Here is a 14419-nt window from a genome sequence, read left to right on the forward strand (position 1 = left end):
TCCGCAGACACCCCTCATAACAGACCGTCATCCGCAGACACCCCTCATAACAGACCGTCATCCGCAGACACCCCTCATAACAGTGTGTCATCCGCAGACACCCCTCATAACAGTGTGTCATCCGCAGATCCCCCTCATAACAGTGTGTCATCCGCAGATCCCCCAGAACAGTGTGTCATCCGCAGATCCCCCAGAACAGTGTGTCATCCGCAGATCCCCCAGAACAGTGTGTCATCCGCAGATCCCCCAGAACAGTGTGTCATCCGCAGATCCCCCAGAACAGTGTGTCATCCGCAGATCCCCCAGAACAGTGTGTCATCCGCAGATCCCCCAGAACAGTGTGTCATCCGCAGATCCCCCAGAACAGTGTGTCATCCGCAGATCCCCCAGAACAGTGTGTCATCCGCAGATCCCCCAGAACAGTGTGTCATCCGCAGATCCCCCAGAACAGTGTGTCATCCGCAGATCCCCCAGAACAGTGTGTCATCCGCAGATCCCCCAGAACAGTGTGTCATCCGCAGATCCCCCAGAACAGTGTGTCATCCGCAGATCCCCCAGAACAGTGTGTCATCCGCAGATCCCCCAGAACAGTGTGTCATCCGCAGATCCCCCAGAACGTTGTCCACTCTTATTTTTCCTCCTCAAAAACCTATGTTTATCTCACCATTAGCTGCATCTTATTAAACCAAAAAAATGTTATATATACCCTCAAACGGCACCAAAAAATTGCAATTACTCTTGCATAAAATTAGGCCTTATACAGCCACGTCAATGAAAAAATAACATTAAGGCTGCTTAAATATGGAGAAGGAAAACAGAAAAAAATTGCTGGTCATTAGTAACATAGTAACATAGAACATAAGGCCGAAAAAAGACATTTGTCCATCCAGTTCGGCCTGTTATCCTGCAAGTTTATCCAGAGGAAGGCAAAAAAAAAACAAAAAAAACTGGAGGTAGAAGCCAATTTTCCCCACTTTAGGGGAATAAAAAATTCCTTCCCGACTCCAATCAGGCAATCAGAATAACTCCCTGGATCAATGACCCCTCTCTAGTAGCTATAGCCTGTAATATTATTACGCTCCAGAAATACATCCAGGCCCCTCTTGAATTCCTTTATTGTACTCGCCATCACCACCTCCTCAGGCAGAGAGTTTCATAGTCTCACTGCTCTTACCGTAAAGAATCCTTTACTATGTTTGTGTACTAAGGGGGTAAATAATTTAAAAAGACATTTCACAAATTACAAAACCAACAACTTTTCAATACTGTAATGAAACCAGTTAACATATTAAACATGTTAAAAAAAAGTTGGTTAGCATTGCTTCAGCATATTTATTTTTACAAACATACATACATATGAGACAATTACAAAATTAAAAAAATTATATATTTATTTATCTAAAAGCGGATCCAAGCCAGTGTGAGACAGCATTGTTATTTAACAGGAATAGACCCATCAGACAGTTTAGGGTAAATGTTTCCATTTAAATTTATTGCACAACTAAAGGTTGGAAATTTTTCTTTAAGGAATTCTTTCAGCTCGAAAAACTTTAGACATCTGTAAACGGACCTTTGAATAGAAGAACCACATATTAGATTTGCAGCATCTATAACGGGAACAATGTTCTACTTATCATACTTAGAACTAAGTTTGTCCAGGACTAGAAGAACATGGCCGCCTGGCAGCAGGTTGTGTGAGATATTACAACTCAGTCCCACGAGCACAAACAGGTTTTGTGACGTTCTGGCCAATTTGCAAAAATGCATTATTTTAAAAAAGAAGGATACATCATCATTGAATTATTTAAAACCACTCAAAGTCTGAAAAATCTGATGCAGTCTGCTAAACATGTACCTATTTCATAGTAACCTTGAGAATACCTGCAGATGGTGCTGATTAAGTGCAGATTTTCCAAACAGATTGTGTGTGACAAATTCAGTATATTACAGTACAGACTAAGAATATGAGATTTTAAAAATCCATGTGGATTTTGCCTCAGATCCACAGCAACCACCACATAAATGACATGCAACTCTCGTCGATTAAACCACAGCAAATTTCACCCTCAGCATTGTAAAGCGTGGAATCAGCTTAAACTGATAGGCTGCAGATTTCTTATCTGCACTTCAGGTCAATTTAGGCTAGTTTCATGAACTAGTGATATAGAGCCTCACCTGTCTATAGGTAGAGAACTGGTGCTCTTGTCGTATTTGACTCACCCAGTCAAAAAAGTTGAGTAAAAATTAATAAATCTATTGGAACGAAAGGCACTCACCATCTGTGACCACCCAGAGATATCTTAAAAAATAATGTTTATTGGCAATTTGAATTACATTAAGATACAATTAATAACGCATAAAAGAGGCTAAAATACTTCCAAACCAGTCACATACAATATCCTGTGTGTCGCATGGGCAGGAGACACTAGCCTCCAGGACCAGGCGGATGGCTACTGACCACGCAGCCACACCAACCAAACAAATATCCTCCTACGCAGTATAAACAGCTGATTGGGTTTTGAGTGGCGCACACTTCCTCAACCACCAAAAAGCCGTTCAATATATCCTCCTATGTGAGAAGTTGCTAGCTTTCATAAAATATGACAAACTTTCTCCCCTTTATAAAACATGTAGTTAAAAAGTCAAACAAAACAATGTAATAAAATAAAAAAAATAAAAAATGGCGCAGATAGTCCTGTTTAGCCCTTCTGGACTATAGCATTTGTTAAAGGGATTCTGTCACCTCCCCTCAGCCAAAAAACGATTTAAAAGCAGCCATGCAGCACAGCTTACCTGGATTAAGCTGTGCTGTTTAATCTTGAAATCCGTCCAGCAGTTACTTTAAAAAACGACTTTGATCAATAAGGAAATGCGTCCTGAAGGTGCCCAGAGGGGCGTTTTTTTCTTCCTAGTGAGCCCAGTACCGCCCCTCTTTCAGTGCCCAGCCCGCCTTCCTTGTATTTTCTAACTGCCGCCCCCAGCCTGCCACAGCCTCTCCTGCCTCTCCTCCCCCTCCCTCACGCCGAACGAAGTCTCGCACAGGCGCAGTACCCACTGAGGGCTGCGCCTGTGCGATCATCAGGAGACTGAGGGCGGCAGCTTTATCTTCGTCACTGGGCATGCGCCGAGCCCAGTGACGTCCGATGCTCGCTCTTCCCTCAGTCAGCAGGGAAGAGAGAGCATCGGACGTCACTGGGCTCGGCGCATGCCCAGTGACGAAGATGAAGCTGCCGCCCTCAGTCTCCTGATGATCGCACAGGCGCAGCCCTCAGTGGGTACTGCGCCTGTGCGAGACTTCGTTCGGGGGGGAGGAGAGGCAGGAGAGGCTGTGGCAGGCTGGGGGCGGCAGTTAGAAAATACAAGGAAGGCGGGCTGGGCACTGAAAGAGGGGCGGTACTGGGCTCACTAGGAAGAAAAAAACGCCCCTCTGGGCACCTTCAGGACGCATTTCCTTATTGATCAAAGTCGTTTTTTAAAGTAACTGCTGGACGGATTTCAAGATTAAACAGCACAGCTTAATCCAGGTAAGCTGTGCTGCATGGCTGCTTTTAAATCGTTTTTTGGCTGAGGGGAGGTGACAGAATCCCTTTAAGAGTGTGCCAGATTATCACTCGGGATTAATGTATTCCACAAGACATCAGCTGCAGTCAGATCAATGCTTGATGTTCACTTGTTAGTTAAGGGTTTATACCACGTTTAATTGTATACACACAGTTCTGAATCGGATATATAAATTTATATATATATATATAATGTCTGTAAGAGACAACAGTGTATTGTATTATTGTCCTGATGAAGAGGGCTGTACGCCCTTGAAACGCGTCGACAAAAGAATATAAACGACTCCTTTTTAACAATATTCACCTGGTACAAAGTTTCCTGCCTACAGCGCCGATAAGAAGGTTACAACTGCTTACAAAAGAAGAAAATCCAACACAGGAAAATGAAATTCCAGCAGTCTTTATTCCAGCCTAGAAACAACAATACAAAGCAGTGGCACTTCAACTCCCGACACCTCCCATCAGATCGACATGTTTCGAACCAAAAAGCGGTTCTTAAAGGGATTCTGTCACCAAGTTTTGGGATATAGAGATACGGACATGCATGGCTAGATCGCCGCTAGCATGTCCGCAATATATCTGTCATATAGGGCTGTGTGCTTTTAATTTCTTTAAAAAAGGAATTGATAGATATGTAAATTAGTCTTGTAAGGTGCCCAAGGGGCTGTACTAACCTTCCTGGAGCCCAGCCACCCCCGCCTGTGAAGGAGCCCAGCACCGCCTATGTCCTCCGAATCTCCTCCTTTCATCAACTATAGATTGCCGCGAGCTCGCGCATGCGCAGTGCCGGTATAGTGTTCCTTCCCTGTGCTGGCATCAGCCTCAGGGAAAGAACTGCGCATGCGCGAGCTCGCGGCAGTCTATAGTTGATGAAAGGAGGAGATTCGGAGGACATAGGCGGTGCTGATTCGGAGGACATATCTATAAAATCCTTTTTTAAAGAAATTAAAAGCACACAGCCCTATAGGACAGATATATTGCGGACATGCTAGCGGCGATCTAGCCGTGCATGTCTGCAGCGCTATAGCCCAAAACTTGGTGACAGAATCCCTTTAATCATGATCCATGATTTTTTCCTCGCCTCTGGTTGGTGGTAGCAAGGTATAAGAATACCCATAGTTCAAGGTGCTTTTGGATCATGATTAGGAACCGCTTTTTGGTTCGAAACATGTCGATCTGATGGGAGGTGCCGGGTTATATACTGGCCCACTCTTAACATATGCTATAGTCCAGAAGGACTAAACAGGACTATCGACGCCATTTTGTTTTATTATATTAAATTGTTTTGTTTGCCTTTTTAACTACATGTTATAAAGGGGAGAAAGATTGTCATATTTTATGAAAGATAGCAACTTCTCACAGAGGAGGATATATTGAACGGCTTTTCTGTGGTTGAGGAAGTGTGCGGCACTCAAAACCCAATCAGCTGTTTATACTGCGTAGGTGGATATTTGTTTGGTTGGTGTGGCTGCGTGGTCAGTAGCCATCCGCCTGGTCCTGGAGGCTAGTGTCTCCTGCTCATGCGCCACACAGGATATTGTGCGTGAAGTATTTTAGCCTCTTTTATGCACTGTTATTAATCGTATCTTAATGTAATTCCAATTGCCAATAAACCTTAATTTTTTAAGATATCTCTGGGTGGTCACAGATGGCGAGTGCCTGTCGTTCCAATAGATTTAGGCTAGTTTCAGGCTGCCGGCAAGATATCTGACAAGCTGATGGCCCCATTGACTATAATAGGATAAGAATTCCTAAAAGCTCATCCACTTCAAAGGGAACCTGTCATCAACTTTATGCTGCCCACACTAACGGCAGCATAAAGTAGAGACAGGCGAGTTGATTTCAGCGGTCTGACATTTAAAGAGGACCTTTCACCTGAAAATGCAAGTTAAACTAGAGATATACCCTTACTTTCCGCCCCCGATGGTGCTTATTCAGTTCTTCATTTTGCACTCAGTGCCCCCGTTTGTCCGCGGTGCCCCCCCAAAATATTTCCCGCCTTCTATGCTAATGAGCCATTCGGCTCAACTGGGCGGGCCTGCAAAAGTTTTCCAGGAAAAGATTCGCGAGAACTGGAGCGATTTCATCCATCCTGAGCTGCCGCTTCCGACGCTGCTCCAATGTTTGCTGCGGGAATCCAAGATGGCGCCTGTTCAGGATGGATGAAATCGTTCCAGTTCTCGCGAATCTCGCAAGAACTGGAGCTTCTTCTCCCTGGCTAAGAGCGGAGCGCGCTGATTGGATTCGCTCCGTGCCAGGGAGAAGAAAGACACGCCCGGGAGGACTTTTGCAGGCCCGCCTAGTTGAGCCGAATGACTCATTAGCATAGAAGGCGGGAAATATTGCGGGGGGCACTGCGGACAAACTGTGGCACTGAGTGCAAAATGAAGAACTGAATAAGCACCACCAGGGGCCAGCAAGTAAGGGTATATCTTTAGTTTAACTTGCATTTTCAGGTGAAAGGTCCTCTTTAAAAGTTAAAGTGGTTGCTGAGAACCAACATCACAATCATTGCAGACTAGGCTTGAAAAAGAGTCCCAGGCACCTGAGAAGAGACATGGTTATTCATATATTCCTGCTCTCCCTGTCCACCTGCTGATGACTGACAGTCTTCTACCTAGTTTTCTCCCTTTCTCTCTAGAAGACAACTGCCAATCATCAGCAGAAGGGTGAGAATGCAGGAGATTAGGAATAACCAGGACTCTTCTCAGGTAGACTTGACTCTTTTCAAGGCCTGGGCTGCAATGATTATGATGCTGGTTCTCAGCAACCACTTACTTTTAGCTCATGAGTGACACACCGCTGACATCATTCCTGTCACTATTTTATGCTGCCCTCAGTGAGGTCAGCATAAAGTTGGTGGCAGGTTCCCTTTAAAATGCTGAGGATACGCTACAGATATGAGCATGCCCTTAATAATGAAAGATTGTGGAGCACTGAAAATACCTGCAATAAAACTTGATTTTTTAAAAAGTTTTGAGTGGATTTAGGCAGGCTGAAGCACAACATTAGTATAGCAAGCATAAGCACTTAAAGGCAGCAGTAATTCTCCAAACAGCACCTGATCAAGTACAAGGCTGTGTCAGAGAAAAGCCAACGTTCTAGTCATCACCGGATAGACACTAATGCCGCATCATATCAATATACAGTCAATATCAATATTTCATGAAAAACAACATTGTGGTACTATGTAGAAAATAAGATCATTGTTATTCCATACAGTAAAAAATCTGACTGTAGTTCACAAATATATGGGGTAATTTATAAACTGGTGTAAAGTAGAATTGGCTTAGTTGCCCATAGCAACCAATCAGATTCCACCCTTCATTTTTGACAGCTCCTTTGTAAAATGAAAAGTGGAATCTGATTGGTTGCTATGGGCAACTTAGCCAGTTCTACTTTACACCAGTTTGATAAATGACCCCTTAACCATTCCAGGGGGCAGCCTTTTTTTCCTCCCTGCCTTCCAAAAGCCATGACTTTTTTACTTTTCTGTTCACATAGCTGTATTTAGGGCTAGTGTTTTGCGAGACAGGTTGTATTTTTAACGCCACCACTTAATTTACTATATCTTGTAATTCTTTGTGGAGTAAAATTGGCAAAAAAAAGCAATTTCATTATTTTTTGGGGGTTTGTTTTTTGGCATTCATTGTTTGCTAAAAATGACCTGGAGATCTTATTCAGTAGATCACAATGAGTACAGCAATACTAAATATATATTTTGTATTATTATTTTAAATACTTAAAAAAAATATATCTTTGAAAAAAAAAAATAACATCTTTGCATTGCTATATTCTTTCTTTTAGTTTTTTTTTGCAGAGCTGTGTGAGGTACTGTTTTTTTTTTTAGAGGAAAACCTCTCGTTTTCATTGGTACCATTTTGGAGTACATACATTTTTTAACCACCTCCCGACCGCCTAACGCGCCGATTCGTCCGGGAGGTGGTTGATTTATTCCTCCTGGACGCATCGGCGCGTCATCTCGCGAGACGCGAGATTTCGTCACAGCCGGCCCGCGCATGCGCATCGCGGGCCGGCATTTCGTCGCCAAGTATTTCGTCAGCAACCTGCCGGCCAATGATCGCGGCTGGCAGGCTGCCGATTTTTAAAAAAAACAATCAGAAGCCAGATAACCCATCATATTAGTAAATATGATGGGGTTATATGGCTGCTGTGCTCCTCTGCTGGTTCTTTTCGTCGGTTGGTTCCAGCAGAGGAGCACACATCACTGTGAGTACCCACCAACACCACACTTAGCCCCCAGATCACCCCTATTAACCCTTTGATCACCCCTTTGATCGCCCCTGTCAATCACTAGTGAAAGGAAAAAAGTGATCAGTGCAAACTGTCACTTTTTTTTTTCACTGGTATTGACCGTTAGGTTTTAGGTATAGTTTAGGCCCCTTGGTTAGGTAGTTTAGGGATCAGTTAGCGCCCAGCCCACCGCACCGCAGTCCGTTATTCGCTGATTAGCGTATCGCTAATCAGCATTTGTACTTTTATAGTATCTGGAAGTGATCAAAACTGATCACGGTCAGATCTATAATTGTATTAGTGTCACTTTAGTTCTCCCTCCACCCAAAACGCAGTGTTTGCCCGATCAGGCCTGATCGGTCGCCCACACGTGCGTTCGCCCACACCCGCCCCACCGCGTTCGCTGCACATTCACTTTACACGCACTGCGGCGATAAAAAAAATCAGTTTTGATATTTTTTATCAACCGCAGCGGTCTCCGGTACTTCGCTAGCCTCCCATTTGTAAGACAGGCTTGCTTTTTTTTTCTTGGGTAGTCTCAGGGAATACCCCTAAATTTAGTTGCCCACTTGTCAAACAGGGGGTATTCCTCTGAAGAGGCCTACAGGCTTCTGACCCAGTCGGATGAGGAGTGGGAACCCTCATCTGATGAATCTAGCGGGTCAGAATACGAACCTGTAGAAAGCAGTGGCTCTCTGACCCAAAGTTCGGACGAGGAGGCTGAGTTCCCTGATAGCACCAGGCGTATCCGGCCCCGTGTCGCTAGACCGCAGGTTGCGCAGGATCCGCTTCAAGAGCAGCAGAGTGGGGCTGGTGCTGTCGGATTACGTGGTGAGGCATACACCAGCAGCCCAGCCCTTCCTGGACCTAGTACCAGCACTGCCGTAGAACATGGTGAAGTAGCGAGCACCAGAAGGGCAGTTGAAGCTGGTACGGTGGCACGTGCAGTAGTGACCCTGTCGCAGCCACCGCAAAGACGTGCCCGTAGAGCCCCTAGAATCCCTGAGGTGCTGGCAAACCCTGATTGGCAGTCCCCAAGCCGCACCTGTAGTTCCCCCTTTCACCGCCCAGTCTGGAGTTCGGGTTGAGACAGCTCAGATCGGTTCGGCCCTGTGATTTTTTGAGCTGTTCTTGACTGCGGAGCTCTTAGACTTAGTTGTGGCAGAGACAAACCGGTATGCCACACAATTTATAACCGCTAACCCGGGAAGCTTTTATGCCCAGCCTTTCCGGTGGAAACCAGTCCAAGTTTCCGAAATTAAAACTTTTTTGGGCCTCCTCAACATGGGTCTAACTAAAAAGCATGAATTGCGGTCATATTGGTCCACGAACCCAATTCATCACATGCCCATGTTCTCTGCTGCTATGTCCAGGACACGATTTGAGACCATCCTGCGTTTCCTGCACTTTAGTGATAACAGCACCTCCCGTCTCAGAGGCCACCCTGCTTTTGACCGGCTCCACAAAATTCGGCCCCTCATAGACCATTTCAACTGGAAATTTGCAGATATGTATACCCCAGAGCAAAACATCTGCGTAGACGAGTCCCTTATACATTTTACCGGGCGCCTTGGCTTCAAACAATACATCCCAAGCAAGCGCGCCCGGTATGGGGTCAAATTGTATAAGCTCTGTGAAAGGGCCACAGGCTATACACACAAATTTCGTGTCTATGAGGGAAAAGATCAGACCCTGGAGCCGGTCGGTTGCCCTGACTACCTGGGGAGCAGTGGGAAGATAGTCTGGAACTAGGTGTCACCCTTATTCGGCAAGGGGTACCATCTTTATGTGGACAATTTTTACACAAGTGTGGCCCTCTTTAGGCATTTGTTTCTAGAACGGATTGGCGCCTATGGTGTCGCGCGGGCTTCCCCCAACGGCTCGTTAGCACCCGTCTTGCAAGGGGGCAGAGGGCCGCACTGTGTAACGAAGAACTGCTCGCGGTGAAATGGAGAGACAAGCGTGACGTTTACATGCTCTCCTCCATTCACGCAGACACGACAATACAAATTGAGCGAGCAACCCGTGTCATTGAAAAGCCCCTCTCAGTCCACGACTATAACCTTCACATGGGAGGGGTGGACTTCAATGACCAGATGTTGTCTCCGTATTTAGTTTCCCGCAGAACCAGACGCTGGTATAAGAAGGTGTCTGTATATTTATTCAATTGGCTCTGTATAATAGTTTTGTTCTCTACAGTAAGGCTGGGAGAACTGGATCCTTCCTCAAATTTCAGGAAGAGATCATCGAGAACCTCCTGTACCCAGGAGGTTCCGTGGCCCCATCCACCAGTGTAGTTAGCCGTCTACACGAGCGACATTTCCCCAATGTCGTTGCTGGTACCTCAACCCACCCGTCACCCCGAAAAAGATGTCGTGTCTGTAGCAGGGAGGAATAAGGCGTGACACCTGCTATTTCTGTCCTGACTGTCCTGACCACCCTGCCCTATGCTTAGGGGAGTGTTTCCGGAAGTACCACACACAGGTACACCTAGCATAGGGATCATCTCACCAGGACAGGCACACAGGCTATTAGGGCCCATTCACTCACTGCTGCTGCAAACGTCTCCTTTCACCAGGGACAAAGTGCATAACGCACTTTGCCACATCTTTGGGCGATTTGCGCTTTGCACATTGACCCATGGGGAAGGAGAGGTTTGTTCTATAAAGGTTAAAAAAAAACACCAGTAAGCAAACACGTTAATGTTTAGTTCAAAAAGTTAAAGTTTACATGTTCTGTTCCAAAGTTAATAAAATTATTGCGTTGCGGCCTGGTTTTTTCATTTATTTTTTATTTTTTTCATTTTTTACCTTCCAGGTGGGCCAACCGATCGACTAGCTGCAGCACTGATGTGCATTCTGACAGAAGCATTGCGCTGCTGTCAGATTACACGCAAGTCGGTGTATGCGGCGCTGCAAGACGAGATTTTCTCCTCTGCAGTAACAGATACGTTTGCCGAGGCATACGAGCTGAGGAGGAGGCGGCGTTCCTATGCTTTGGCAAACACTTTGTATGTAAAAAAAAATAAAAAAATCCCGGCAATGATTTATTCATCCACATCGATTGATGTGAATGGAGAAATCTGGTTTGCCAGGGCATACGAGCTAAGTGGGTATGGATGTTGGGCGGAGCTCCTATGTCCTGGCAGACACCTTTCCCCTCTTTTTTTTTTTGGCAGAGATTTTTTCATCCACATTGATCGATGCGAATGAAGAAATCTGTGCCGTTCATTTTTTTCTTTCAGCCCAGAGGCTGAACGGAAAAAAAAAATCTCATTACCTGTATGCACAATATAAGGAGAATAGCAGAAACTCCTAATGCTGGCCATACATGTAATGATTGCGGAGACCCTCAAATGCCAGGGCAGTACAAACACCCCACAACTGACCCCATTTTGGAAAGAAGACACCCCAAGGTATTCGCTGAGGGGCATATTGAGTCCATGAAAGATTTACATTTTTGTCCTAAGTTAGCAGAAAGTGAGACTTTGTGAGAAAAAACAAAAAAAAAATCAATTTCCGCTAACTTATGCCAAAAAAATACATTTCTATGAACTCGCCATGCCCCTCATTGAATACCTTGGGGTGTCTTCTTTCCAAAGTGGGGTCACATGTGGGGTATTTATACTGCCCTGGCTTTTTAGGGGCCCTAAAGCGTGAGAAGAAGTCTGGGATCCAAATGTCTAAAAATGCCCTCCTAAAAGGAATTTGGGCACTTTTGCAGCCTAGATGCGCAAAAGTGTCACACATCTGGTATCGCCATACTCAGGAGAAGCTGGGGAATGTGTTTTGGGGTGTCATTTTACATATACCCATGCTGGGTGAGATAAACATCTTGGTCAAATGCCAACTTTGTATAAAAAAAATGGAAAACTTGTCTTTTGCCAGGATATTTCTCTCACCCAGCATGGGTATATGTAAAATGACACCCCAAAACACATTCCCCAACTTCTCCTGAGTACGGCGATACCAGATGTGTGACACTTTTTTGCAGCCAAGGTGGGCAAAGGGGCACATATTCCAAAGTGCACCTTTCGGATTTCGCTGGTCATTTTTTACACATTTTGATTGCAAAGTACTTCTCACACATTTGGGCACCTAAATTGCCAGGACAGTATAACTACGCCACAAGTGACCCCATTTTGGAAAGAAGACACCCCAAGGTATTCCGTGAGGGGCATGGCGAGTTCCTAGAATTTTTTATCGCAAGTTAGTGGAATATGAGACTTTGTAAAGAAAAAAAGAGAAAAAAAATAAAATCATCATTTTCCGCTAACTTGTGAAAAAAAAAAAAAATTCGAGGAACTCGCCGTGCCCCTCATGGAATACCTTGGGGTGTCTTCTTTCCAAAATGGGGTCACTTGTGGCGTAGTTATACTGCCCTGGCAATTTAGGGGCCCATATGTGTGAGAAGTACTTTGCAATCAAAATGTGTAAAAAATGGCCTGCAAAATCCGAAAGGTGCACTTTGGAATATGTGCCCCTTTGCCCACCTTGGCAGCAAAAAAGTGTGACACATCTGGTATCGCCGTACTCAGGAGAAGTTGGGGAATGTGTTTTGGGGTGTCATTTTACATATACCCATGCTGGGTGAGAAAAATATCTTGGTCAAATGCCAACTTTGTATAAAAAAAATGGGAAAAGTTGTCTTTTGCCAAGATATTTCTCTCACCCAGCATGGGTATATGTAAAATGACACCCCAAAACACATTCCCCAACTTCTCCTGAGTACGGCGATACCAGATGTGTCACACTTTTTTGCAGCCTAGGTGGGCAAAGGGGCACATATTCCAAAGTGCACCTTTCAGATTTCACCGGTCATTTTTTACACATTTTGATTGCAAAGTTCTTCTCACACATTTGGGCCCCTAAATTGCCAGGGCAGTATAACTACGCCACAAGTGACCCCATTTTGAAAAGAAGACACCCCAAGGTATTCTGTGAGGGGCACGGTGAGTTCCTAGAATTTTTTATTTTTTGTCGCAAGTTAGTGGAATATGAGACTTTGTAAGAAAAAATAAAAAATAAAAAATCATCATCATTTTCCGCTAACTTGTGACAAAAAATTAACAGTTCTATGAACTCACTATGCCCATCAGCGAATACCTTAGGGTGTCTACTTTCCGAAATGGGGTCATTTGTGGGGTTTTTCTACTGTTTGGGCATTGTAGAACCTCAGGAATCATGACAGGTGCTCAGAAAGTCAGAGCTGCTTCAAAAAGCGGAAATTCACATTTTTGTACCATAGTTTGTAAATGCTATAACTTTTACCCAAACCATTTTTTTTTTTTTTGCCCAAACATTTTTTTTTTATCAAAGACATGTAGAACAATAAATGTCGTCTTTTTTGCAAAATTTTACAGCTGAAAATTAAAAATGTCATTTTTTTGCAAAAAAATCGTTACATTTTGATTAATAACAAAAAAAGTAAAAAATGTCAGCAGCAATAAAATACCACCAAATGAAAGCTCTATTAGTGAGAAGAAAAGGAGGTAAAATTCATTTGGGTGGTAAGTTGCATGACCGAGCGATAAACGGTGAAAGGAGTGTAGTGCCGAAGTGTAAAAAGTGCTCTGGTCATGAAGGGGGTTTCAGCTAGCGGGGCTGAAGTGGTTAAGGAGGTGAGGTGACAAAAAAAAAAAAAAAGCCAAAATGTCTATTCAAATTATTTTTTTCTGTTGTGGATTCAACATGCAGATGCAGTAACACCAATTGCGTTTTAGTTTTTTTAGTTTTTTTATATATATGTAAATTTAGTAATGGGGTGATTTGAATTTAAGATTGTGTTTTTTTTTTACTTTTAAAAAAATGTTTATTACAGTGATTTTTAGCCCCCTACGAGGGATTAAGGCCTCTTGCACACAAACGTTTTGTGAGCGTGTGCGGTCCGAATCATGAATGCGGACCCACTCACTTGAATGGGTCCGCAATCACAGAGATGCAGAACGGAAGCACGGATCGGAACCCCACGGAAGCACTACGGAGTGCTTCCATGGTGTTTCTGTGCGTGCCTCTGCACCGCAAAAAATAAAACTTGTTCTATTTTTTTGCGGTGCGGACGGATCACGGACCCATTCAAGTTGAATAGGTCTCGATCTGTTCCGGACGCCGCCCGTGCATTGGGGACCGCAAAATGCGGTCCCTAATGCATGGAGCAGATGCACAACGTTCGTGTGCAAGAGGCCTAAGGCACATGTGTCACCAGATAAAAAAAATCTGATGAGGCTGTTGTACTTACCTTGAAAATCCATGTGTTCCTGGCTGCAGCTGTGATGTCTCTTACACACCATGTATAACTGGCCTCATTATCATTATTTTATCACATTTACTGCTGCTGCCAGTTTTATTTTATTTAACTCTGACAACTAATTTACATTTTGTTTAATAGTTCACCATAGAAAAATACATATTTAGTACTGCTGCACTAATTGACTTCATAAATGTATAAAAATTACTCAAATGATATCTACCTCAAAATAGTACCAATAAAAAAACTAAAGCCAATCCTGCAAAAAAACAAGCCAAGATGCAGCTACATTGCTGAGAAATACCTTTTTATTTTTGCATATTTGCCACGCTTGAATCAAACTACTTTTAATATTAAAA

General features: G+C 44.0%; 1 protein-coding gene across 2 annotated transcripts in view; it reads right to left on the bottom strand.

Moving 5' to 3' along the window:
* Positions 1-1308: 1308 nt before the first annotated feature.
* Positions 1309-14419, bottom strand: part of ZUP1 (zinc finger containing ubiquitin peptidase 1) — a 78741-nt gene continuing 65630 nt past the window's right edge. For both annotated transcript variants that reach the window (XM_044290685.1, XM_044290684.1), the window contains exon 10: positions 1309-1570. In XM_044290685.1, the coding sequence (XP_044146620.1) occupies positions 1523-1570 (48 nt within the window). In that variant the 3' untranslated portion in view covers positions 1309-1522. The remainder of the gene's footprint in view (positions 1571-14419) is intronic.

This window comes from Bufo gargarizans, chromosome 4 (genome assembly GCF_014858855.1).
Source record: "Bufo gargarizans isolate SCDJY-AF-19 chromosome 4, ASM1485885v1, whole genome shotgun sequence".
In the NCBI taxonomy this organism is placed as follows: Eukaryota; Metazoa; Chordata; class Amphibia; order Anura; family Bufonidae; genus Bufo; species Bufo gargarizans.